Genomic DNA, 20589 nt, shown 5'->3' on the forward strand with positions numbered 1-20589 from the left:
GGGCCAGGTTGCACCAGACGTTGTACTTATGTTGGACTCAGTCTACCAAGGATCATAAACAGGATGCCCACGGAGAGAGTGTTCACAGAGGGGACACACCACCTGTGTGTGAAGGGAAAACCGGGGCTCTTTACCAGGGCTCACACTTAAGCCTTACCTCCTGAGTCACCCTGGGGCTTCCTCATTCCCTGCAGAAAGCACACATCCAGGGCAGCCTCCTGACAGGGTGGACAGCTCTGGGCCTTCTGCTGAAGATGAAGATGAAGGCCAATGATACTGATTCAAGCACCTTATAAGCCAAAGCTCACCCAGGCAACCAGAGAAGGAAGAGGAGGATGCAACAGTGAATTTGCCCAGATCTTGGGCTTTAGCCATCTTTGACCAGGAATCAGCACCCCAAGGATGGCCGCATAAACCTCAGGCTTGCTGAACCTTACCTATCACTTCTCTCCTGGAAGTCCTCTTATGGCTGCAGACGCAGGTCTTGGGGGACCTAGCTCCAAAGACAGGTTTGAGCTGAAATTGTAAAGCTTCAGTCCCAGGCCCTTTCAGTGGAGTGAGGCCCATCCATCACATACAGAGCTATAAAGGCATAGATTCCTGGGCCTCCCAGACCTGTGGAGCACACATAATCCCTAGTTCAGTGGGCATGTTTCTTTAGACGTACATGCGTTAAGAGTGGAATTATTGCTTATCGGATGGATTCATTTTCATCTTCACTAAATAATGCAAAATTGTTTTTCCAAAGTAGTCGTGACCAGTTTACATTCCACCAGCAGTATATGTGAATTCGGTGGTTCCTCAGTTTCACTAGCACTTGGTATTGGCAGACTGGAATCTCTGCCCCTGGTTTTACTCCTTTGTGTTGGAATTACAGTACAGAAATGAAGGAGTTGGGGTAGGGAGGTTTGGTCTGGTTTGGAAATGAATGATACTTTTGTCACCTGGCCTAAGTGAGAAAGCACAAGTGCTCCGGTACCAACAAAGGGGTAAAATTGCTTATCTTCCAGGGGGGAGCAGAGTCAAAAAAGAGAGAAATTTATTCGAGCTCTCATTTTAAGCTGAAAAAGAGTCAGATGCTTGAGGCACAAAAGAAACAAGAATGGCAGGAAGGATTAACCAGCAAGATTTGAGAAGAGAAACAGACTTAAAACCATTGAAGTAAAATTAAAAATAAAGTTATTAAACAGCTTAACAGGTTTGGAAGGCAGGAAATAGGCTATATAATCGGTCTGTTCTATAAGATATACACAGATCCACTAATATTTTTTAGCAACGTTTTAATTTTAGCAATGGAACCTACATAGAAAATGCAAATCTTAGAAGAGAAGCAGGATGGTTAGGAAATGGGGTGGGATATAGAGGGGAGGGCATTCAGGTAATGGATGTCCAAATTAAAGATGAAACTTGATGGAACAGAGAATACCCAGGGGGTATAGGCCTTTTTTGGGGCTTCCCAGGTGGTGCTAGTGGTAAAGAACCCACCTAACAGCGCAGGAGACGTAAGAGATGTGGGTTCCGTTCCTGGGTCAGAAAGATACCTTGGAGAAAGGAATGGCAACCCACTCCAGTATTCTTGTCTGGAGAATCCCATGTAGCCTGTGGGCTACAGTCCATAGGATCATGAAGAGTTGGACACTACTGAAGCGACTTAGCACGCATGCATGCATAGGCTGCTTATACCCAGGACTATTCTTTTTTCATGTGGGCTGCTTTTGCTAATCAGCATGTTGGGTCAGTCTTTGTCAAAAAGAATTATGCACGGCTGTTGTCTGGGCTCACTCCAAGCACATACCATTGTGACTCGCTGAGTCCATCTGAGTTGCATTGAACCAGCACTAGGACCGAGTATGAAACCACACTCAGGGTCATCGTTACCTGGAGTCTGTAAGGCAGCTCCCCAGGGGCTCGGCGTGAATGCTGGACAGGCCAGTCCTGCTTGGCGCCAGAACAGTTCACCACAGCTCAGAGCTGCCAATGGGTGACGATCACTTGTGGATGAGCAGGAGTTTTCATCCTCTGACCGCGGTGAGCTTGTAGACGTAAGCAGGGCTGTCATGGCTAAAACATGGGCATCTTCTGACACTGGCCCAAAGAATTTGTTCATAGTACAAATATCATACAAAACTGAGATAGAACTGCTGCTTCTGCATCCTAATGAAAATGATCATGTTTGACTTGATGGAGTAAACTCTGCAGAATCGGAGGCTTTGGTGTGCCCCTCTTGACTTTACACTGCCCTCACCGATAACCTTAGCACCTTCTTCAGGCTTCTCTTGTGGATGTTGGAGGGCCTTGCTGGATATTAGCTGTATCATCCCCTTATTTAGTGGGCAGTTGTCTTTCTTCAGATGTCCTGCACTGCAGATGTCTGTCTCTTTTGTCTGTTTTCCATTTCTCACTCCTACCAGCCCCTAGAGATCTTGGGATTCTTTCTGTGACAGGGCTATCAGAAAATGTAGCTTACACAGGCCCATAGAAATTGCCTCTGCTGCAATATGCATTCAGGTCTTTATTCTCACATGCAACAAAAGCTACAGCTTTGCTACAGTTGGAGATGATTTATGAGGTATGAATTATGCATAGGCAGGTAGCTAGAATGGATAGAGTTATTTGTCCAGCTGAGAAAGTCAAATGTTATACTCAGATGCCTCTCCATCCCCACTGTGTACAGTCCCTTCGCACTGTGGTCTGGCTTTCTGGTTCACCTGCACCGCTCTTTTCTCTTCCCCATTTCACTCTGTCTATCCAGACCCAGTTTCACTCCCACTAACTACCGGATAGGTATCAGCTGGATAATGAACAAATGCTTTAGCCTGCTAGCACATAGCTAGGGGTATGTATCTTAGATTCAGTCAGGTGTGGGTTAAAATCGAAGTCAATTGAGCTATGAGTCCTTGGGCAAGTAGCTTGACATTCCTGTACTTATTCCTGCATCTGTAAAACAGTGCCAATGATGATAATTCCCAGTTCACAGGCTGTTGATGGATCAAATGAGATAATTTGCTTATTGCACGTAGCAATGCCTCGGGCACCGTAGTGAACACGCAGTAGAACAGACAGGTAGTTGTTTATGATCTGGCTTCATTTCCAGCCACCTTTTGAGCTGCACACATCCATTCCATTAAACTATAAGCTTTTTTTTAGCAGGAGGTACCTTCATTCTGTAGCCCAGAGCCTCACAATATGCCCAACACACATTCCAGTGCTCTGTAAATATGGGACCAAGTCAAGTTAGCCCCTTGGAGCTGTGCCATACCACACCTCTGCTCTCCATGAGCAGCCCACCCCCTCCCCACCTGGGCCATGTCCAGTCACCTTTAGAGCTGCCAACCTGGGTGATTTGGGGCTCCCTCTGCACTCACTGCCCAACCCGAGTCCATTGACTCAGTGGCTTATCTCCCTCCTAAGTATATACAAGCGCCTCGAAGGCAGGACCTTATATACCTGACTTTATATCCACAGGTCCTTACACAGCTCCTGTCATGTAGAGAGAATAAGAATGTGTCTGCTGAACAAAGGCTGGAGGTAGGGCTGAGTGTAGATAAAAGGATGTGTGCAAAGCAACAAGAATGCAAGGGACTTGAGACAGTTGGAAACTGGTGATTTGTTACTATGGTGATTTCCGAGTAATTTTTGTTTAGGAGGATGGGAGGTTTGTTCTTATTTTTGTTGTCTTCTTAACTTCCTCATCTCTAGCAGTTCGGGAGGAGAACAGCTGTACCTAGCAACCCTAGGGTAGAGCAGGAGAGGGATAGAGTGGAGGTGTGGCGAGGGAAGAGGTGGGTCAAGACCAAAGCAGGTTATAAATGCCTGGGCTGGTTGAGCCAGGCCATAAGTTACTCTTCATTTTAGCCACAGAGCCAAGTGGAGAACATAGTCAAGTCTTCTGAAAACCACAGTAAGAAAGAGTGCTTTAAGCCAGAATGTAAAAAAATTTAAAAAACTGTAGGACATAGAGATGCCCAGCTCCCGTTACATTGGTAAAACTCTCATAATATTCATGATGCAGGCTCTGGCTGTGGCGGGGGACATCTGAGCATTCAAAGCCAAACCTGACCACATATCAAGGTCCCTCTATGAGTCCCCATGATTGATAAGATTCAGCCTAGGGCTGAGGAGAGTGGAGAGCTGTCTGGGGACTCAGTTCTGCCTGAATATGTGCAGAAGGGCTCTGGGCCCCTTCAGGAATGTGAGGCTTGGAATGAACCCTGAAGGCTGCTTGTCAAAGACTACTGGCTTGATTGATGAGGAAACCGGGCTGCACAGCGTTGGAGTGACATACTCCATACCACTTGGCTGCTCAGCAGCCTTGTTAAGGCTATGCCACTGCTTCCAGACCTTCTCTAAACCAGGTGCCTGGGACCAAGATGTCCTAGAAACTTGGAATCTAGCCCTAAACTAGATCACTTCAAGAAAAGAACACTGTAAGCCATAGTGTGAAAAAATAAAACCTGTAAGACATAACAGTGCCCAATTCCTATCATATCACTAAAATTTTCACATCATTAAATCTGTCTTCTAATGAGGAACAGAACATTCTTCTCAAAAGGCAGAATGGGATAGTCAGGTCCAGGTCTACTGACTGGGTGACTCTGGACAAGTTACTTAAGTTCTGTGAGCCCAAGGTCCCTGGTGGTTCAGTGGTAAAGAATCTGCCTACCAAGCAAGAGATGCAAGTTTGATCCCTGGGTCAGGAAGATCTGCTGGAGGAGGGCATGGCAACCCACCCCAGTATTCTTGCCTGGGAAATCCCATGGACAGAGGATCCTGGTGGGCTTAAGCCCATGGGGTCACTACAGAGTCAAGACATGACTTAGCAACTAAACAACAAAGGTTTCTTAAAAATATAATACCCTGCTCTGCAGATTGAATGAAATGCCATATGTGAAGTACAAGCAGAAGATAAGTTCTTTGTAAATGGTAGCTATTGTTACAATTCATTATGCTTGTTATTCTACTAACCTACCTTAATCCAAGTTTAACTGTCAGTGTCAAAGGAGGTTAGAAGCTCTTCTTGGTTCTAGAGTCTGAGGGAAAAGCAAACAGGTGGCCAGCAGAGCCCCAAACCCTTGACCTCTGTGTCAGATTTACTTCCTCCTTGTGTTGGGGTACAGGCTGCCTGTTATAACAAAAAGACCCCATTTCACTCCCCCCCAGAAAACTAGTAGCTCACGGAGGATAGGTGTTCCTGCCTCTCGTGTTACGGTCAGAGATCAGAGCTTTGGGTGGTAAAGCTGAGTTCCAGAAGGCCATCCGGGCCCAGGTTCCTTCTGTCGTGCTGCTCTGCTCTTTCCTGGTGGGCTGCCATTCTCTGCCTGGTTAATGCCAGTTTACCAGCACCACATTCACTTTCCAGCCCACAGGAAGTGGGAAAGAGAAGGGAGGGCAGCCCACTCTCTCTTGAGGAATGCAAGAGTTGAGTGTATCACACCCACTCGCAACCAGTTGTCCAGAATTAAGTGACAGGGCCACACCGTAGCTGCAAGGGAGTCTGAAAATGTGGTCTCTAGCTGTCTAGCCACATACCTAGCTAAAATTCTGTTACTGTGGAAGAAGCAGGGTGGATTTGGTGAGACAGCTCTCCCTCACCAGCTTTCATCCACCCACTACTTTATTTTCAGTGATGTGGATTTGGACCTCTGACCCTTCAGCCCCAGGGCAACCGCATCTGATACCAGAATCCTACAAGCTCTCGGAAAAAGGCAAGATAAACAGCTGTGCTGTCTTTAAGGAGATAATCTCAGATTCAGTAACTCCACAAGACAACAACACTCTGGGGGAGAAAAAAAAAATTCTGCCTTATATATATGCCAAGTGAAAAGTCAATATTGAATTGCTTTTACCATAAAATGTATGGTGGTATGTAAACTAAGTCTTCCCTCTTTTGGATTCGCTAACATAAATCTGACTGGATTTCGCCTGCCAACTAGATCATCAACGAGTGAGTAGTCCAGCCCACATAACCCAAGTTCCTCCCACACAACATGGCCACAGTTTGACATCCCAAATCCAAGTTTAATAGCTCCTGGGGAAAGCATCACTGATTGCTTTCATTGGTTCCTTGTTCTCTTCCTCCTACTTATTATCTCCCTCCTCTAATTTCCTTGTGTCTGTGTTGGCATTCAGCTTTGTGTTCATGAGTGCGAGCTCTTGAGAAAGCGTCACTGAAGCAGGTACCACATAATCAAGCTCCTTGGGCTCACTAAGGGTGAGGAAATGAAACTCAAGGGGAAGGCAGAGACTGTTCTCGTTCCCTTTAGGCGAGGAGATGGCAGGAGGAGGCTGCCCAGAGGCAGCTGGCCTCTATGCTCTCTTTGTTCCTATCGCCACCCTCACAGTTGTTCCCTGTCCCAATGGAGGCCATGGAATTAGGGGTCTGTTTTCTGATAGCCAGTTTATCAGCATTCACGCCAAAATAGCTGCCAAGAAGCTTTGAAATTCTAAACCGCTGCAAGGGATGCAGAAGTTACGGCTGCTGGTGTTGCTGATTCCTTGCAACTTGAGAAAGTGCCAACATAAAGATCCATGGGAGGAGGGACCAGGCTTCATGTCCTTCTTCAAAGAAAAGGCCTCAGCCTCAGTTCCAGAAACACAGTGCAAATGGCCCCACCACCAGATTCTCAGGGAAGGAGATTTTGACGGGCTCTGACTTCATAAACCAGATACATAATCAGTGGAGAGGGAAGTTGCGGTCAACACAGACACGCGCTCAAGGGCAAAAAAGAAGAAAGTAAAATATGCTTACTCAGAGTCCATTCTGTTTCTTTAAAGGAATGGATCTTCCTGGCTGGAACTGGTGAATTAAAGGAAAAAAAGAATTCACTGTTTTTTGAAAGGAGGAGGCCCCATTTGCAGAATCATCTGGCAAGGAACCTCTATAGACCCTGGAAAGATTGGCAGAGCTAGTTTTTGTCCAGCCGTGGAGAGCGAACCCCCTCGGCTTTCATTCTCCGGGTTGGCAGGGAGGGGATGTTGATGACGCCTGTTCAAGCAGCTGCTTTGTGCTAGTGTGTTTTCTTGTGGCTCTGCCAGGTGACAGCCTGACCCTCGGGCCCTCGGCCAGTTCAACCCAGAAAGCCAGTGTCTGCCACCATGCCCCAGATGTGACACTGACTTTCCTGTCTCTCTTTGCTGATTCACAAATAGAAGCCTACTTTTTTGTTTTTATTTTTGTTTTCCTGTGATTGTTTTTCGATAACAGGGCCAAGGAGAGTGGAAAGAGGCTTGACCCCAAAGATTTACATTAGGAAGAAACATCTCTGTTGGAACTTTTATGTTTCTGAAAACCTTCAGGTCAAATAAACCTCTGTTGGTTGTTCCATGTGCTGCTTGGATTGCCCCAGATGCTAGGGCTTGTGGCTCAGAAGTCAAGGTCTCAGAAGGCTGAACATCCCAACAGGAAAGGGTGAAGGCAACAAGAGGACAAGTGAGAGCAAAATTCGGAACTTTTCTGTGTGGTGCCCCAAGCGAGTCCCTTTGCCTGTAACAAGCATCCCAAGAACAGCAGTACTTTGCTTCATCCTCCACCCTCTTGGATCCATGCCCATGTGGGGTCTTCAGGCCTGTGCTCACAGAGAGGTCCTACAGATCCTCCATAACCAGAGCCCCTTGGTTGGGTTTCAAGGGTGACTTAAGTATCATCATCCTGAGTTTACTGGGTTTCCCCAGCCACCTAGGAACTTGGGACCTAGAGATTCTCGAGAACCCATTCAGCCAGCCACCCCATTCCTGGTTCTGTTAGCCCAGATTCTGCCACTCGCCATCTCCATGGTCCTCTGAGTCGATTGTATATCACAGCTTTGCTCAGTCTGTGCCCCTAATTAGATTTCTCTGGGGTCTCTATGTCCATTCGCCACCCACACTCAATTCTGCTCCCTCACTGCCCACTTCCCAGCACAGGTGTGATGAAAACACACTCAGAAGTCTCTCTGTCTCTCTGTCCTTTGGTACCTTTTGTCTTGACAACTTCTGGAAGGAGCGGTTGCCTCTTAGTAGCCTTGGGAATCGATCACTGTCTCTCCCTCTCTTAATTTTTCAGTTCACAATGCATACATCATCATTTTACAGTTGTTATCCACTTATACACAAATTAAGTCATTAATTGATGAGAGTAAAAGGACCTTTCTTATTAACAAGTCAAGACGATTTATTCTCATTTTTTAAAATGGTGGATTCTCAGTATAGAAAATCTGAGAAACAAAGAAACCAAGAAGACGTTGCCCATGATGTTATCCCCTGCACACAACCAGCAAATGTCTTGGTATCTTTCCTTCCAAAGATTTCTCTAGGCGTTTGTTACCTACTTGCAATCTTGTGACCCTTCTTATTATAGCAGGAGCATTTTTTCCATGTTAGTAATCATTTTCTTTAAGCATAAGTTTTAACCTCTGTTTAACTTTACATTATGGCCTTACAATATACTTAGCTATTGTCTTCTTATTAAATAATTAGCACACTTTATAATTTTTTGAATTATAAGTAACACCTCATAGGATCTCTTCATGTGTCATTTTTTTAAAAAAGCATCTCTCTAGCACAGACTCAGAGGTTAAAGAGAAGACCCATTTTCAAGTTTGGGGTTTTTTTTTAATAATGTTGCCTTGTTGATTTACAAAAAGTTACCTGCTAACTCCTGGTCATCTGTCAGCGGTGTATGAGAATAGTCATCACTATTGGGCAAACATCTTCTTAAAATTTCATTGACTTAGAGGTGCAAGTAACTCACCAATCTAAATTGTGTTACCACTGAAGGCAAATATATTTTAAGGTTGTTTTTTACTTTCTTTGAATTGCCAGCTCACATGCTTTCCTATTTACCTAATCTTAGAGTTGTCTTATCTGTATAAATTCCTTATGTGTTAACCCTAGAGAATTGAAAGCATATGTCCACACAAAAGCTTGTTCATGAATGTTTACAGCAGCATTATTCATAATAGTCAAAAGTGGGAACAACCCACACGTCTATCAGCTGATGATCAATAAACAAGTGATATATCCATACAATAGAGTACTTTTCAGCCATAAAAAGGAATGAAGTACTAAGCCATCTATGAATGTTATGCCAAGTAGCCAGTCAGAAAAGCCACATACTGTGCAGAAGAGGCAAATCCATAAAGACATAAAGTAGATTGGTGTTGCCAAGGGCTAGGCTGAGAACGGGATGGGAAATAATTGCTTAATGGGTACACGTTTCTTTTTGGGGTGATGAAAATGTTGGAATTAGATAGTGGTGATGGTTCCTTTGCAAATATATTAAAAACAACTAAACTGTACACTTTAAGAGGGTGATTTTATGGCATATGAAATATATCTCAATAAAAATAAGACAAAATTTTAAAGTGCTAACCACAAGGAATTTTTCCATGGTCCAAGAAGTGATGGGGGAAGGTCTGAAGAACAATCAGTGCCCTGTTTCTTTCTGAACCCTTTGTTTGGCATAGACAGTTTAAATCTACCTTTATTTTTATCACCATTCACTCTTGTCCTAACCGTGACATCCAAAAGTGAAGTGAGTGTAAGAAGAAAGTGTTCTTCACTCCTTTTGGAGCTTTTCCACGGTTTGCTATTAAAACCTCATTTGTGCATTTGGGTTTGGGAATGGTTCCAGCAGTTAGTTGACTGCAGTGTTAAATCTCACCATTGGGGTCTAATGCTTCCATTTCTTTTTATTAAGTGCTTGTGGGTCCCTGGGCGTCAGGGAATGGAAGGTTGCACAGAGGGAAAGAGAATGTGTTGCCAGGGTATCAGCTGCCGCCTAGCAGCCTGAGGGTCATTTGAACAGGACAAGCCAGAAAGAGGAAGCCAGCAGATGTTCTAGGTGCCAGGAATGTGGCTTTTTCTTAAAGTAATGTGACATTTTAAGAGTGATTTCTATTAGTTCAGTTCCCTTGCTCTGTGGTATGGAGCAAGGTCCTTCCTCCTCACCCTCCAAAGGCCGTTGTTGCAAAGCCGAGCGTCAGTGATCTGATGAGTCCAACTCCACCTCTTATTATTTCTGAATCAAAGTTTTAACTTGATTTTTCAGTAGCCTCTGGTTCTGCCACTGTTGCCTGTGGAAAGGGTCTGCCTTGTAGATGTTCCTGCTTTCACTTCTTCTCTCCACAAAGATGTAATATTATTTTATCACCTGTGTTTGGTGGGGGGAGCTCTCACTCTGAGGGCTCCCCAGAGTAGAAACCTATTATTGTTGTGCTTGGAGGAAGCATTACATGTGTATAGCTCAGTTTATGCAGTCAACATGTTCCAGAAAGTTTACATAATGTAAAGCACATCATGTTTTCAGTGCAGTAGGACAGCTCTGTTTTACACTAAGGAACCCAATGCTGACTCCTTTCTGATATCTATAAATATCCTGCCATGTCTAGGAAGTATCAGGAAACTAAGGGTTGCTCTAATGTCATTGGCACAAACGTTCATTAAGATGCCAAACCACATCAAGGAAGCTGGTGACTCACCATACCTGGCATGGTACCAGCACCCTTGCTGAGCCCGCTGTCTCAAGGGGTGGGCTGGGGATCTGGAGGAGCGGGGCCCAGTCCCTGAAATCAGGGCATGCATTAGTCATGCACATGAGGGTGGGTTCTGTGGAGTCAGGGACCTTCTCCACCGGTCTCTCCCTCCACTCCTCCCACCCTGGTGCCCACACCCTTGCGTGGACTGACCTAGATTCCATGGGGCAGGAGGCAAGGCTAGTGTAGAGGCTCCATGGGCTGGCCAAGAAGTCAGCCTGTCTGGCTTCAAATCCCATCCCCACCCCTGACTGAGCTGTAGACAAATTCCCGAACCTCTTTGATCCTCCATTGTACAGTGAGAGCAAAGAGCAATCCCCCATCTTAGGGTTGTCATGAAAATTTAGTGAGAAGACACGTTCCAGTACATAGCAGGGCACCTGGCTTGCAGGGCACCTTTGCTTAATAATGGTCATCGCTGCTGAGATTGGGAGCCTTCATCTCTGTGATGCCCCATCCCACCAGAATATAATAAGTATTTGTTTTCTGTTGCCCTGTAACAAATTATGACAAACTTCCTGATTTAAAACAATGCCCATTTATCAGCTAACAGTTCTGAGTCACAAGTCCAGACGCAATGTGGCTGCTTTCTCTGCTTGCAAGGCTGAAATCAGTGTATTGGCTAATAGCATTCTCATCTGGAAGCTTGAATGGGGAAGAATTCATTTCCAGGTTTTTTAGGCTTCTTGACCCAACTCAGTAGTTCCTTGTGGTTGTAGGACTGAGGTCCCCGTTTCTTTGCAATCTGCCAGGTGGGGGCTGTTCTCAGCTCCTAGAGGCCACCCATATTTCTGGCCATGTAACTCCTGTCTTCAAAGCCAGCAGGGGAAAATATCCCTTCCATGAAATGCCTTTCACACTTTGAATCTACTTCTTCAAAAAAAGGCCAGTTCCTTACAAGGGCTCACATGATAATGTCATGTCTATCTAGGATAATCCCTCTTCAATTAAAACCAACTGTGCCAAATAAGAGAGCCTAAACACAGGAGCCATGATTCCATCATCCACAAGTCCCAGGGACTATCTGGGGCTTATCTACAGGAGGTGGGGATCTTGGGCACACCTTAGAGTTCTGCAACACCTTTTCAACAAGGCAGGTACTTCACGCCTGCCTTCCAGTTGGCAGCAAAAAGAGGATTTTCCCTCACTGGCATGGTCTTTTGTGTTCATTTTTCATAACTGGGCTGCAGCCACTGGCTGGACCCAGCACCAATGCTGTGTGTGGTTCAGACCTCAAGTATTTACGTCTCTAAAATGCCATCCCAGCTGTGACCTTTTCCCTGCTTTGGGAAGTGTTTGTGCTTCATAAAGGGTTGAGTGTGGTCCTGTCTCTCTCTAGCCTCCCCAGACATCCCTGGTCCCTCTGTCCTGGCTGTCCCCATCAGACAGCACTGCCTGCAGGGGGTCAGGACCCAGGATCCCACAGAGAGGAGAGCCATATTGTAAAAGATATGAAAACGCTGAGACACTGGAGTGACAGATACTGTGGCCCAATTACCACTGCTACCAGTGAGGCCCTCCTCTGTCTCCGAATGTCCTGCGTCCAGCTGTTCCATGGGGAAAGCTAAGGAAAGCCTTCCCCAGACTCTCAGGGATTAGTTTCCCCATCGAGGACACAGAAATATATACCTCAGATTGATTCTTGTGGGTATTTCCAGTCTTACAAGGATCAAGAGTTCCCTGCCATGAGTCTTCTGTCCTGAAGTCAATCCATTTCTCATGTGACTCTGCCACATCTTATCCATTTGCCTCGCTATTACTGTTGACTAGAAAAGGGTGTTTGGTTGTGAAGCTGCCAGTTTTTGCTTTTTCCCCAGAGAAGTCGATGCAGCTGTGCAGTCAATCTACAGTTGAGCTTTGAATACCTTTCCAGCTGTCCCCAGCTCAGTTACTTGTGTCTGGTTTCCAGGTTCTTAATTTAGTTCCCTTTCCCATTCTTTTACTTTCCTCGTGATACCCACCCAGGTAGAGCAGAGAGCAGCTAAAGGGATGGTGAATGAGAGCCCCAGGAATCATGCCACATCAGCACCCAGGCCAGTGTGTTCTCCCTGTCACTCTCCAGAGTCTGGGCTGTCAAGAGCCTTGCTGCCACTTACGTCTGAGAGCTCTTCTCTTCTCCACACCCACCTCGGTTGGTTTTTCAGGCAAAGTGCTTACATTGTTGAAATTGTTGTCGGTTTCACCTTCCTCCTCCTGCTATCCTATTTGTGTGTCTCAAGAGAAAATAATTTGCTTTTTGCAGAAGACCGCCAGTGGCTATTTTCCTTTTCTGGTACTTAGCTCTCTCACATGCCTGAAATCTCACAAGTCCTGCTGTGGTGTAACCTGGGCATACAGGTGTTGCTTCATTGATTGGCATATGAGGAAATGTGGGCGAATCTGGGTTTAATGTGCATCTAACCAACCGGACCGGGTTCTGTGGCATCAGTGGAGGGAATGTACATTCCACCAGACTCATGCTAGACCAAAGTAACCTGTGCCCAGAGTAGCGGATAGATTCCATCCTTCATGTCAGCTTCCGTCAACCACTCAAGGGCTATGTGAAAAAGGATTCTGAGGCCACCTATGTGATGGAGGGGTGATGTCCATCACTCTCATAGGAAGAGGGCGTGGAAGTCCTGGGATGATTCTTTCTTTAGTGATTTCTGCCCATTGTTTCATGCTTTTGTGGCACATATGAAAGCACCCACAAGACTAAGGAAATTTTAAGTAAATCAGGTTTTACTTACATAGTAGAAGCAGAGCCCCTATGTTCGCAGAAGGACTGGAGAATAGGGGTCTTCACAGCTCTAATCTATACCTTAACCACAGGTACAGGATCCTGCTGGTCAAAGTGCTGTGCATCAGTTTTTCTAGGCATGGTAATGTGCGGAGGACAATGGTCATGATGTATGATTTACTGATCAGAGTACTCCCAGGGCCCCACTTTTGAATGGCATTATTCAGCATTTCCCAGTGCCGCACAGATCTTGAGCTAGTGTATTAGTGCTTTATATGTTCACGATGGATGCACAGCATGGGCCATAAAAGCCACACTACAGAACTGTACATAATAAGGATGTTTTTATTTTAACCTGAATGCTCAGAACTTTTCTTCATGGCAAGGAGCCTGAAGTCACACTCAGTACAACTCATAGCATCTTCTGACCCCTTTCATCAGGAAATAGTCTGACCACCTCAAGTGGGAAGAAGAAGACCACAAGTTCTTATACAAATATTTTCATTGAAATGTAGCTTTTAATGACTTGAGTCTGCATTTCCTGATTTATTTCCTTTTCTTCATGTTTGTCAACAAAGTGAAGAGGCTAAGCAAGATCCAAGTAGAAACATTTCTTAGGCAAAATTGCAAGCACGTGAAGGGGTAACAGAGCTGTCCCTTCTAGCAAAGAGAATTGTTTTCTACAATTCTGATTGAGTTTGGGGTTTCTGCATTTAACATGTAACACATAACTTATTGAGTACCTGCTGTGTTTCAGGCACTGTTCTGGGCACTGGGGATGCAATAATGAAACAAAAACCGAAGAATAATCACTGCTTCCAAGGAGCTTACTATTTGTTTCCTTCCATTGTTTCATAGAATTATATAAAAGCTGTTAAACATTTATTACAGTAGTAATACTTTTTTTAGTAGATTTTTTCTTTTTGGATATTTGTGAGTTACATTTTATTTGGGGCAAAATGAAGACTGCAGCCCCGGAGGCAGCACCTTAGATAGCTCTGAGAGACTGGTCCCAGTAGATTCTTGAAAGATTTTTTTTCTTAGTTTGGTTAGATGTAGGGTTCTGTTTTCAATAGGTTTCTGATGTAGGGGTTTTTTTTGATAGAATTGAAAGAGTAGTTTGTAGTGAGAGTTCTCAGTGGTTTTAGATGATATACTCTGTCACAGGAATGAACTTCTCGAGAAAAAAACAGCACTTTGTGTCAGTTTTTTAAATTGCCTTTTTCGCCCCAGCATACCTGTTCTTCCAAGGAAGGCATTCTGGACTGCAGTGTTAATCACATGCGTATAAGGAAACAGCTCTTATACTGTTTCAAAGATATAGCTACAAATTCTGTCTTCTTCGTAATTCAGGATTTCTCAAGCTCCGTGCGTTCACATTTGGAGCCAGGTAATTCTCTGTTGTTAGAGGCTGTCCCGTTCACCCAGGAGGCTTTGCAGCACGCTTAGTGTCTTGCCATTGGATACCAGCAGTCCTCCTTACCCTCAAGTTGTGCAGCCAGACATGTCCCTTGGTCATGGGCCACCAAGTCCCCCGCGGCTGAGAACCACTGGCATGAATGATGTGATTCTGTGATGCAGGTCACATATCCTCCGGTTACAGCAAGTCAGTGGAATCTCTGAGAAAAGCACCTAGGACAAGCAGTGTGTTATTGACCTTTGTAGAAGCTCAGGGCAACGTTCCACCATGAAAGGGTTAATATAAAGTGAGCAAGATATTTACCAGTCTTGTGAAGTAACACCAACAACAAATGATGAAAATCCTTCAGCCAATCATGCCTTGGAGATACTTTGCATTTCCTATTGGAAACTTGTTAAAAATCACATTCGTTTACCATAAGTTAGAGAGCATGTTGGACAGAGTACACTGTAAGTTAATCTGGAATGATTTACGCGTAAATGTGTTCCAGATTTGGTGAGCTCAGCTCGAGCAGCAGGCGGCTTGTTTCCAAACATTTCCATTCTCAGGAACTGACATTCAGTTCAATAAGTATTTACTGAAACATGTAATGTGAGAGGGCCTTAAACAGTCTGATATTGCTTCCATGACCCCAGCTGGCATGGAAGCAGTGCTCAGAAAAGTGCCCCCCCAGAGTGTCTGTGTCTGTGTCTGATGTGGCACCCCCATTTTGGTTTGCGAGATATAGAGAGATACTAGTTCCTTCCTTGCCCTTCACCGCCTCATGTCCCCTCTCGTCCTGTACCAGCTGTACTCTCCCCGGTGGATACATGTAATTACACGTGATGTCATCTGTTTCTTATTTGGTTCTTTGGTCCCAAATGGGCCACTTTTCAGAACTTGGCAGGGACATCCATTGCATTTTCTACCTCCCCGCCAACAGCTGGACAGGGTATTGCAGTCCAAAGTGGGGTCATTTAACCAACTCACCTTCCGTTTTTTAATCTTCTTCACATCTCACACATGCTGGTAGATTCTAAAACACAGGGCACGGTGCTGATAAAAGTTGCTGGAAGAAGGGTTGGCTTTGAGGCAGAAAGGATAAAAGAGAAACAGTGGTTAGAGAATTTCCGCTCATTCAGTTGCTCTTTATTGAGCACCCACTATGTGCCAGCCACTGGCAATATAGCAATGACAAAAACGGACAGGACACTGCTCTCCTGGAGCTCACAGTCTACTGGGCAATGAGACACGTGGGAAGGCCATGTTTTCATATGGCACAATAGATGCTGTAAAGAGAGAAACCAAGATGCCGTATGAGCACTGAGGAAGAGCAGCACCCCAGCCTGGGGGATGGCGGGGAATTAGAGAAGGCTTTGCAGAGGAAGTGGTGTCTTAACTGAGACATGAAGATTATATTGTGTATCATAAAGGGAGAGGGAGGGACTTACTTCCCTGGTGGTCCAGTGGTTAAGACTTCACCTTCCAATGCAGGGAGTGTGGGTTCAATCCCCGGTCAGGAAGCTAAGATCCCACATATCTCCATGGCCAAAAACCAAAACATAAAACAGAAACACCACTGTAACAAATAAAGACTTTTTTTAAATGGTCCATATTAAAAAAAAAAAAAAAAAAACAGAGAGGAGAGGATAAAGGGGTTCAAAGCCATGTTCCAAGGACGAAAGGTGAGTGGGAAGAATAGAATCTTAAGCACTGAGAAGTTAGGCATGTTTAGATGGTAGAGTGAGAGACAGGAGGGCTGAGAAGTAAACGAAGAGGAGCCAGTGACAGACGAGCTTCAGGACTCTTACGAGAACACTTGGGTCTTAGCTGATGCCCTTTACTGAGACCAGCACCAACACAGTAGGTTTAATTGGAAGGAGGATGGGGTGACAGTGACTCAAGTTTTAATTCACCACTAATTCTAGAATATGGGAATGAGCTTTTAAGTGTTTCTGAAAGATGTCAAAAGCTAATGGAAATTTAAAAAATTAATTAGCCTGTTTAAATGATTTTGTGACTGTAGGCTATCATGACATCCTGCAAATACACTCAGCCCTCTCAGTTTCTGCCAACTGTATTTTTTTCATCTAGTGATTATTTCTTAATTTTGATACTTATCATCTTATTGCTTAAAATTTAGCAAATGTGTGTCTGTGAATGAGTACCCATGAATGAAGAAGTACAGTAAGCTATTTAAGGGCTATATTCTGGCTTTTCCAACATGCCTGTATTCTCTTTAGATTTCCTTTGCTGTGATGGAGGGTTTTATTCTAATGTTTTATTCTAATACTGCACAGATTAATTTTTGAGAGCATACACTATTTTTTAAGATGACTAGAGAAAACCAAGTTATATTTTTGGACAGTCTTTAGGCAGACATCTGATATTACAGGATTGTAAGGGTGCATACCTCATGTGAGGGAAAATATTGCATGGTGAACATAATGCTGTGTGTTGATCCCATTGCCAGAGCATATGAGGGATAAATGTGATGGTCAAGTTAAGGGCATTGAGATTGCTTCCAACCGCCAACCCTAGCCTCAGCTTTCCATGGCCCTCTAGGCGTGAAATACTGCATGAGAACTTTGTAAAAGATTCCCCTTTATAGTCAAGCGACCCAGCCACTAGGGGGCATCCAAGTTCACGTGCCTCTTTCTGTTTGTTTTCCACAGGAATTTAGATAATGGGCTGTGTGCAATGTAAGGACAAAGAAGCAACAAAACTGACGGAGGAGAGGGATGGCAGTCTGAACCAGAGCTCCGGGTACCGCTATGGTACAGACCCCACTCCTCAGCACTACCCCAGCTTCGGTGTGACCTCCATCCCGAACTACAACAACTTCCACGGGGCCGGGGGCCAAGGACTCACCGTCTTTGGGGGTGTGAACTCTTCGTCTCATACTGGGACCTTGCGAACAAGAGGAGGAACAGGTCAGGATGAAGCTACTCTTAAATCTTTTAGCCATTGAACATTTGTGCTCCTTTGGTGTTTAAGTTTTTAACCACTCTCCAGCTCCCTGCTACCAGATGAAAGGCTCTTAAAATCACTAAAGCTTGATGGACAAATCTAGATACCAGCAACAGCGGCATGGGGGTCCCCCAGCTGCTGCTCTGTGAGAATCCTCTGAGGGTTACGAGGCACAACTTTCTGCTGAGTCATTTGAGGCCAGTGGCTCTCAACCTTGGCTGGATGGCTTGGAATTATTAGGCAGCTTTTTCAAAATATAGATACCTGAGCCCCACCCCCACCCCCAATCCCAGATCTTTTGAATCAGAAGTTTCAGGACTGGATATGAGCATGGATGTTTTGAGTTCTCCAGCTATGAAAGCACTCCTTCCCCACAACCCCCAGTTCAGACTGTTTCCAGGGGAGTACCTGCCCTTTCAGCTTTCTAATTAACCTCCATCCTGCCGGTCACTTCCCAGCTGGTGGGCTCATTTGGCTATATTATTTTTTGGCAATTTGTCTCCACTGATTCTCTCTCTAATCCTCCCATTGTCTTCTATATGACAGAGTTTATCAGCGCTCAAGTATTTTCATCTCTTTTGTATTTTAAAATTGAATCTTATGTATCCTTAAGGGATCTTCTCTTTTCTTTTTTTTTTAACTTTTCCTTTTCTTTTCCCTAGGCTGTGTTTCACTGCTATGTGCATTTGCTGACTTAGCTAATACTTTGTAAAATATCTGGCGTGTGTTCTCAGACATATGTTTTCTGAAATATTTGTAAGATATCTCATGCATCCTTAATCTTCCAAAGCCTCTCCCAGTATGTGAACCATGGTAACTAGATATTTGACATAACTTGTTCCAAAACTGTCTTATTTATTATAAAAGTTTTTTAAATATATATATATAATACATCAATCCATATGTTCTCAGTTCAGCTGGGAGCAGAGGTCTTATAAAATAGCCCACTATTACTTTTTACGTGGGGAATTGGCACTACCAAGGCCTCTCTTCCCTCTGCACCCAACAGGGTAGTGTAGTTATATCCAGGGGACCTGACCCAGAGCTTTGGGCAACTAGCTACTTCTGTGCTGCCAACACTTCACACTCTGTTCAGTAGAAAAAAATATTTATTTTCATCCTTATGGTGAATGTAGCTTTCCCTTGAGAGCAGGCCTTTCATGGGTGACTGGAGGCTGAGCACACTTCCTTATCCTTCCAGCCTTCCTGGAAGGCACCTGGAATGGGGGGCTGAAGGAAAGAAATCATCAGGCAGTCTAGGGACGTCTGTCTCTGGAGGATGCAGCGGGGAAAACGGGCCAGAGATGCACCCAGCACACACACCCCGTGCCTGCTGGGAGAAGGCGTGCGCTCTGCTGTCTCTCCCTGGGCCTCATGTGGCTCCTCATGGGGGCAAAGCGTGTCTTGTCAGTGCTGCAGAGCGCTGCCCATCTGAACTGAATGTTGCTACTTGTTGCCCTTGGTTGTGGCCAAAATGTAATATTAATATCTGTCTATTCTCGAAGACTCATTCCAAGTGTGCAGAGAGAAATCCTTCAGCCCTGGGTTTTAGTCAGCTCAAATAATGCTTCCTTTCACAAAGACTGAGGCATAAATTCAGCTCGTGACTCTGGTTTCACGCATTAGTTACAACACTGCCTGATGTTATCAGTGCTGATTAGATGTAAATTTTGAGAATGAGGCTTTAGTGAAGATTTAATCTCTTGGAATTAATTTTCCCTGGTGTAATAATCTCTCCCATTTTGATTTTGTTTTTTGTCAGGAGTGACCCTGTTTGTGGCCCTTTATGACTATGAAGCACGGACGGAAGATGACCTGAGTTTTCACAAAGGAGAAAAATTTCAAATATTGAACAGCTCGTAAGTTCGGAGAGGGAGAAGAAAGCAGGCATGCCTTTCAGGCCGGGAAGTGATTCTAGTGTTAGCAGTCTGCACCTTTTTTCATATCTCTGAAATGCTAAGAGAGCACTTGCTCATCAATCCATTAATTCTTAGCAATTTAACTTGAGGAAAGAAGAGTCAATGAACCAGTGTGGTATTCTATGGTTCTGTGTGTCCAGGGAGCTTTTTGGGAGCGTAGAAGCAGAGTCAATGGTTTTGGTTTAAAGGCTGTGGAAACACCAGGATCTCCCTCTACAAATCCACAGTTTCAGATGATTGGCATGGGGGGCTTGCCTGTCCATATTACCCTCTCTCTGCCCTGAGATTTTCTTCAGATTTCACGTGTCACCCTGGCCTCATGAAACGCTGGCAACACATTCCATTTTCAAAACCGCTAGATATTCTAATTGGTGAAGCCTGTGGAGGCATTTTGCCATAATGAAAATTTGCAATTGAAACCTTTGTAAGGGGGAAGGAGAACCGATTTGGCCCTCTTGAGAATGACTACAGTGCATGCCTTTTCAATGTGGCCAGTAGGAACAGCCCGTTATGCAGGCAATGGGGAAACGTCAAGGGCGAGAATCACTCATGTTTCAAATCCTCCATTTAATACTTCCTTTAGGGAGAGTAAAATATGAGTCCGATTTCCCTTCAGTTTTTAAATATTGTGTCTATTAGGCTCAGGCAAGGTGCACAGGTCAGGGCCCTCCAGAAAAATTCAGGCTCAGAAGAAAATGATGTCCCCTGTGTCTTAGTCAGGCCCCCTCCCCTACTCCTCAAGTTTCCCCCATGAGCGCCCCCTAGTGTCTGGGAAAAATAAGGACGGAGAGCCCCTTAGGAAGGTCCAGTTAATCTGCCCTCTGCCCTTTGAGCAAACTGGATTGTGTGATGGTGGAAGGGCCCGGACGCCTGGCACTTCTGCTTTCCCACAGCCCTGCTCACCCTGCACATCCCAGGAAAGAGGAGTAGTCCTTGGAGCAAGGAACTCCCCCAGGCCCTGAACATTGCCTCCTTGTAAAGCTCTCCCCTCCTCTCAAATGCCCCCAACTCAGGACGACCTTTCAAGGGCAGGAATGAAATTCCTCCCATATTAGGCCAGTGACTCTTCCA

At 44.9% G+C, this 20589-nt stretch overlaps 1 protein-coding gene across 4 annotated transcripts in view; it reads left to right on the plus strand.

Moving 5' to 3' along the window:
• Nucleotides 1–20589, plus strand: part of FYN (FYN proto-oncogene, Src family tyrosine kinase) — a 213853-nt gene that overhangs the window by 142254 nt on the left and 51010 nt on the right. For all 4 annotated transcript variants that reach the window (XM_027551190.1, XM_027551193.1, XM_027551191.1 and 1 more), the window contains 2 exons: nucleotides 17305–17562; nucleotides 19362–19458. In XM_027551190.1, the coding sequence (XP_027406991.1) occupies nucleotides 17316–17562; nucleotides 19362–19458 (344 nt within the window). In that variant the 5' untranslated portion in view covers nucleotides 17305–17315. The remainder of the gene's footprint in view (nucleotides 1–17304; nucleotides 17563–19361; nucleotides 19459–20589) is intronic.

This window comes from Bos indicus x Bos taurus, chromosome 9 (assembly GCF_003369695.1).
Source record: "Bos indicus x Bos taurus breed Angus x Brahman F1 hybrid chromosome 9, Bos_hybrid_MaternalHap_v2.0, whole genome shotgun sequence".
Lineage (NCBI taxonomy): Eukaryota > Metazoa > Chordata > Mammalia > Artiodactyla > Bovidae > Bos > Bos indicus x Bos taurus.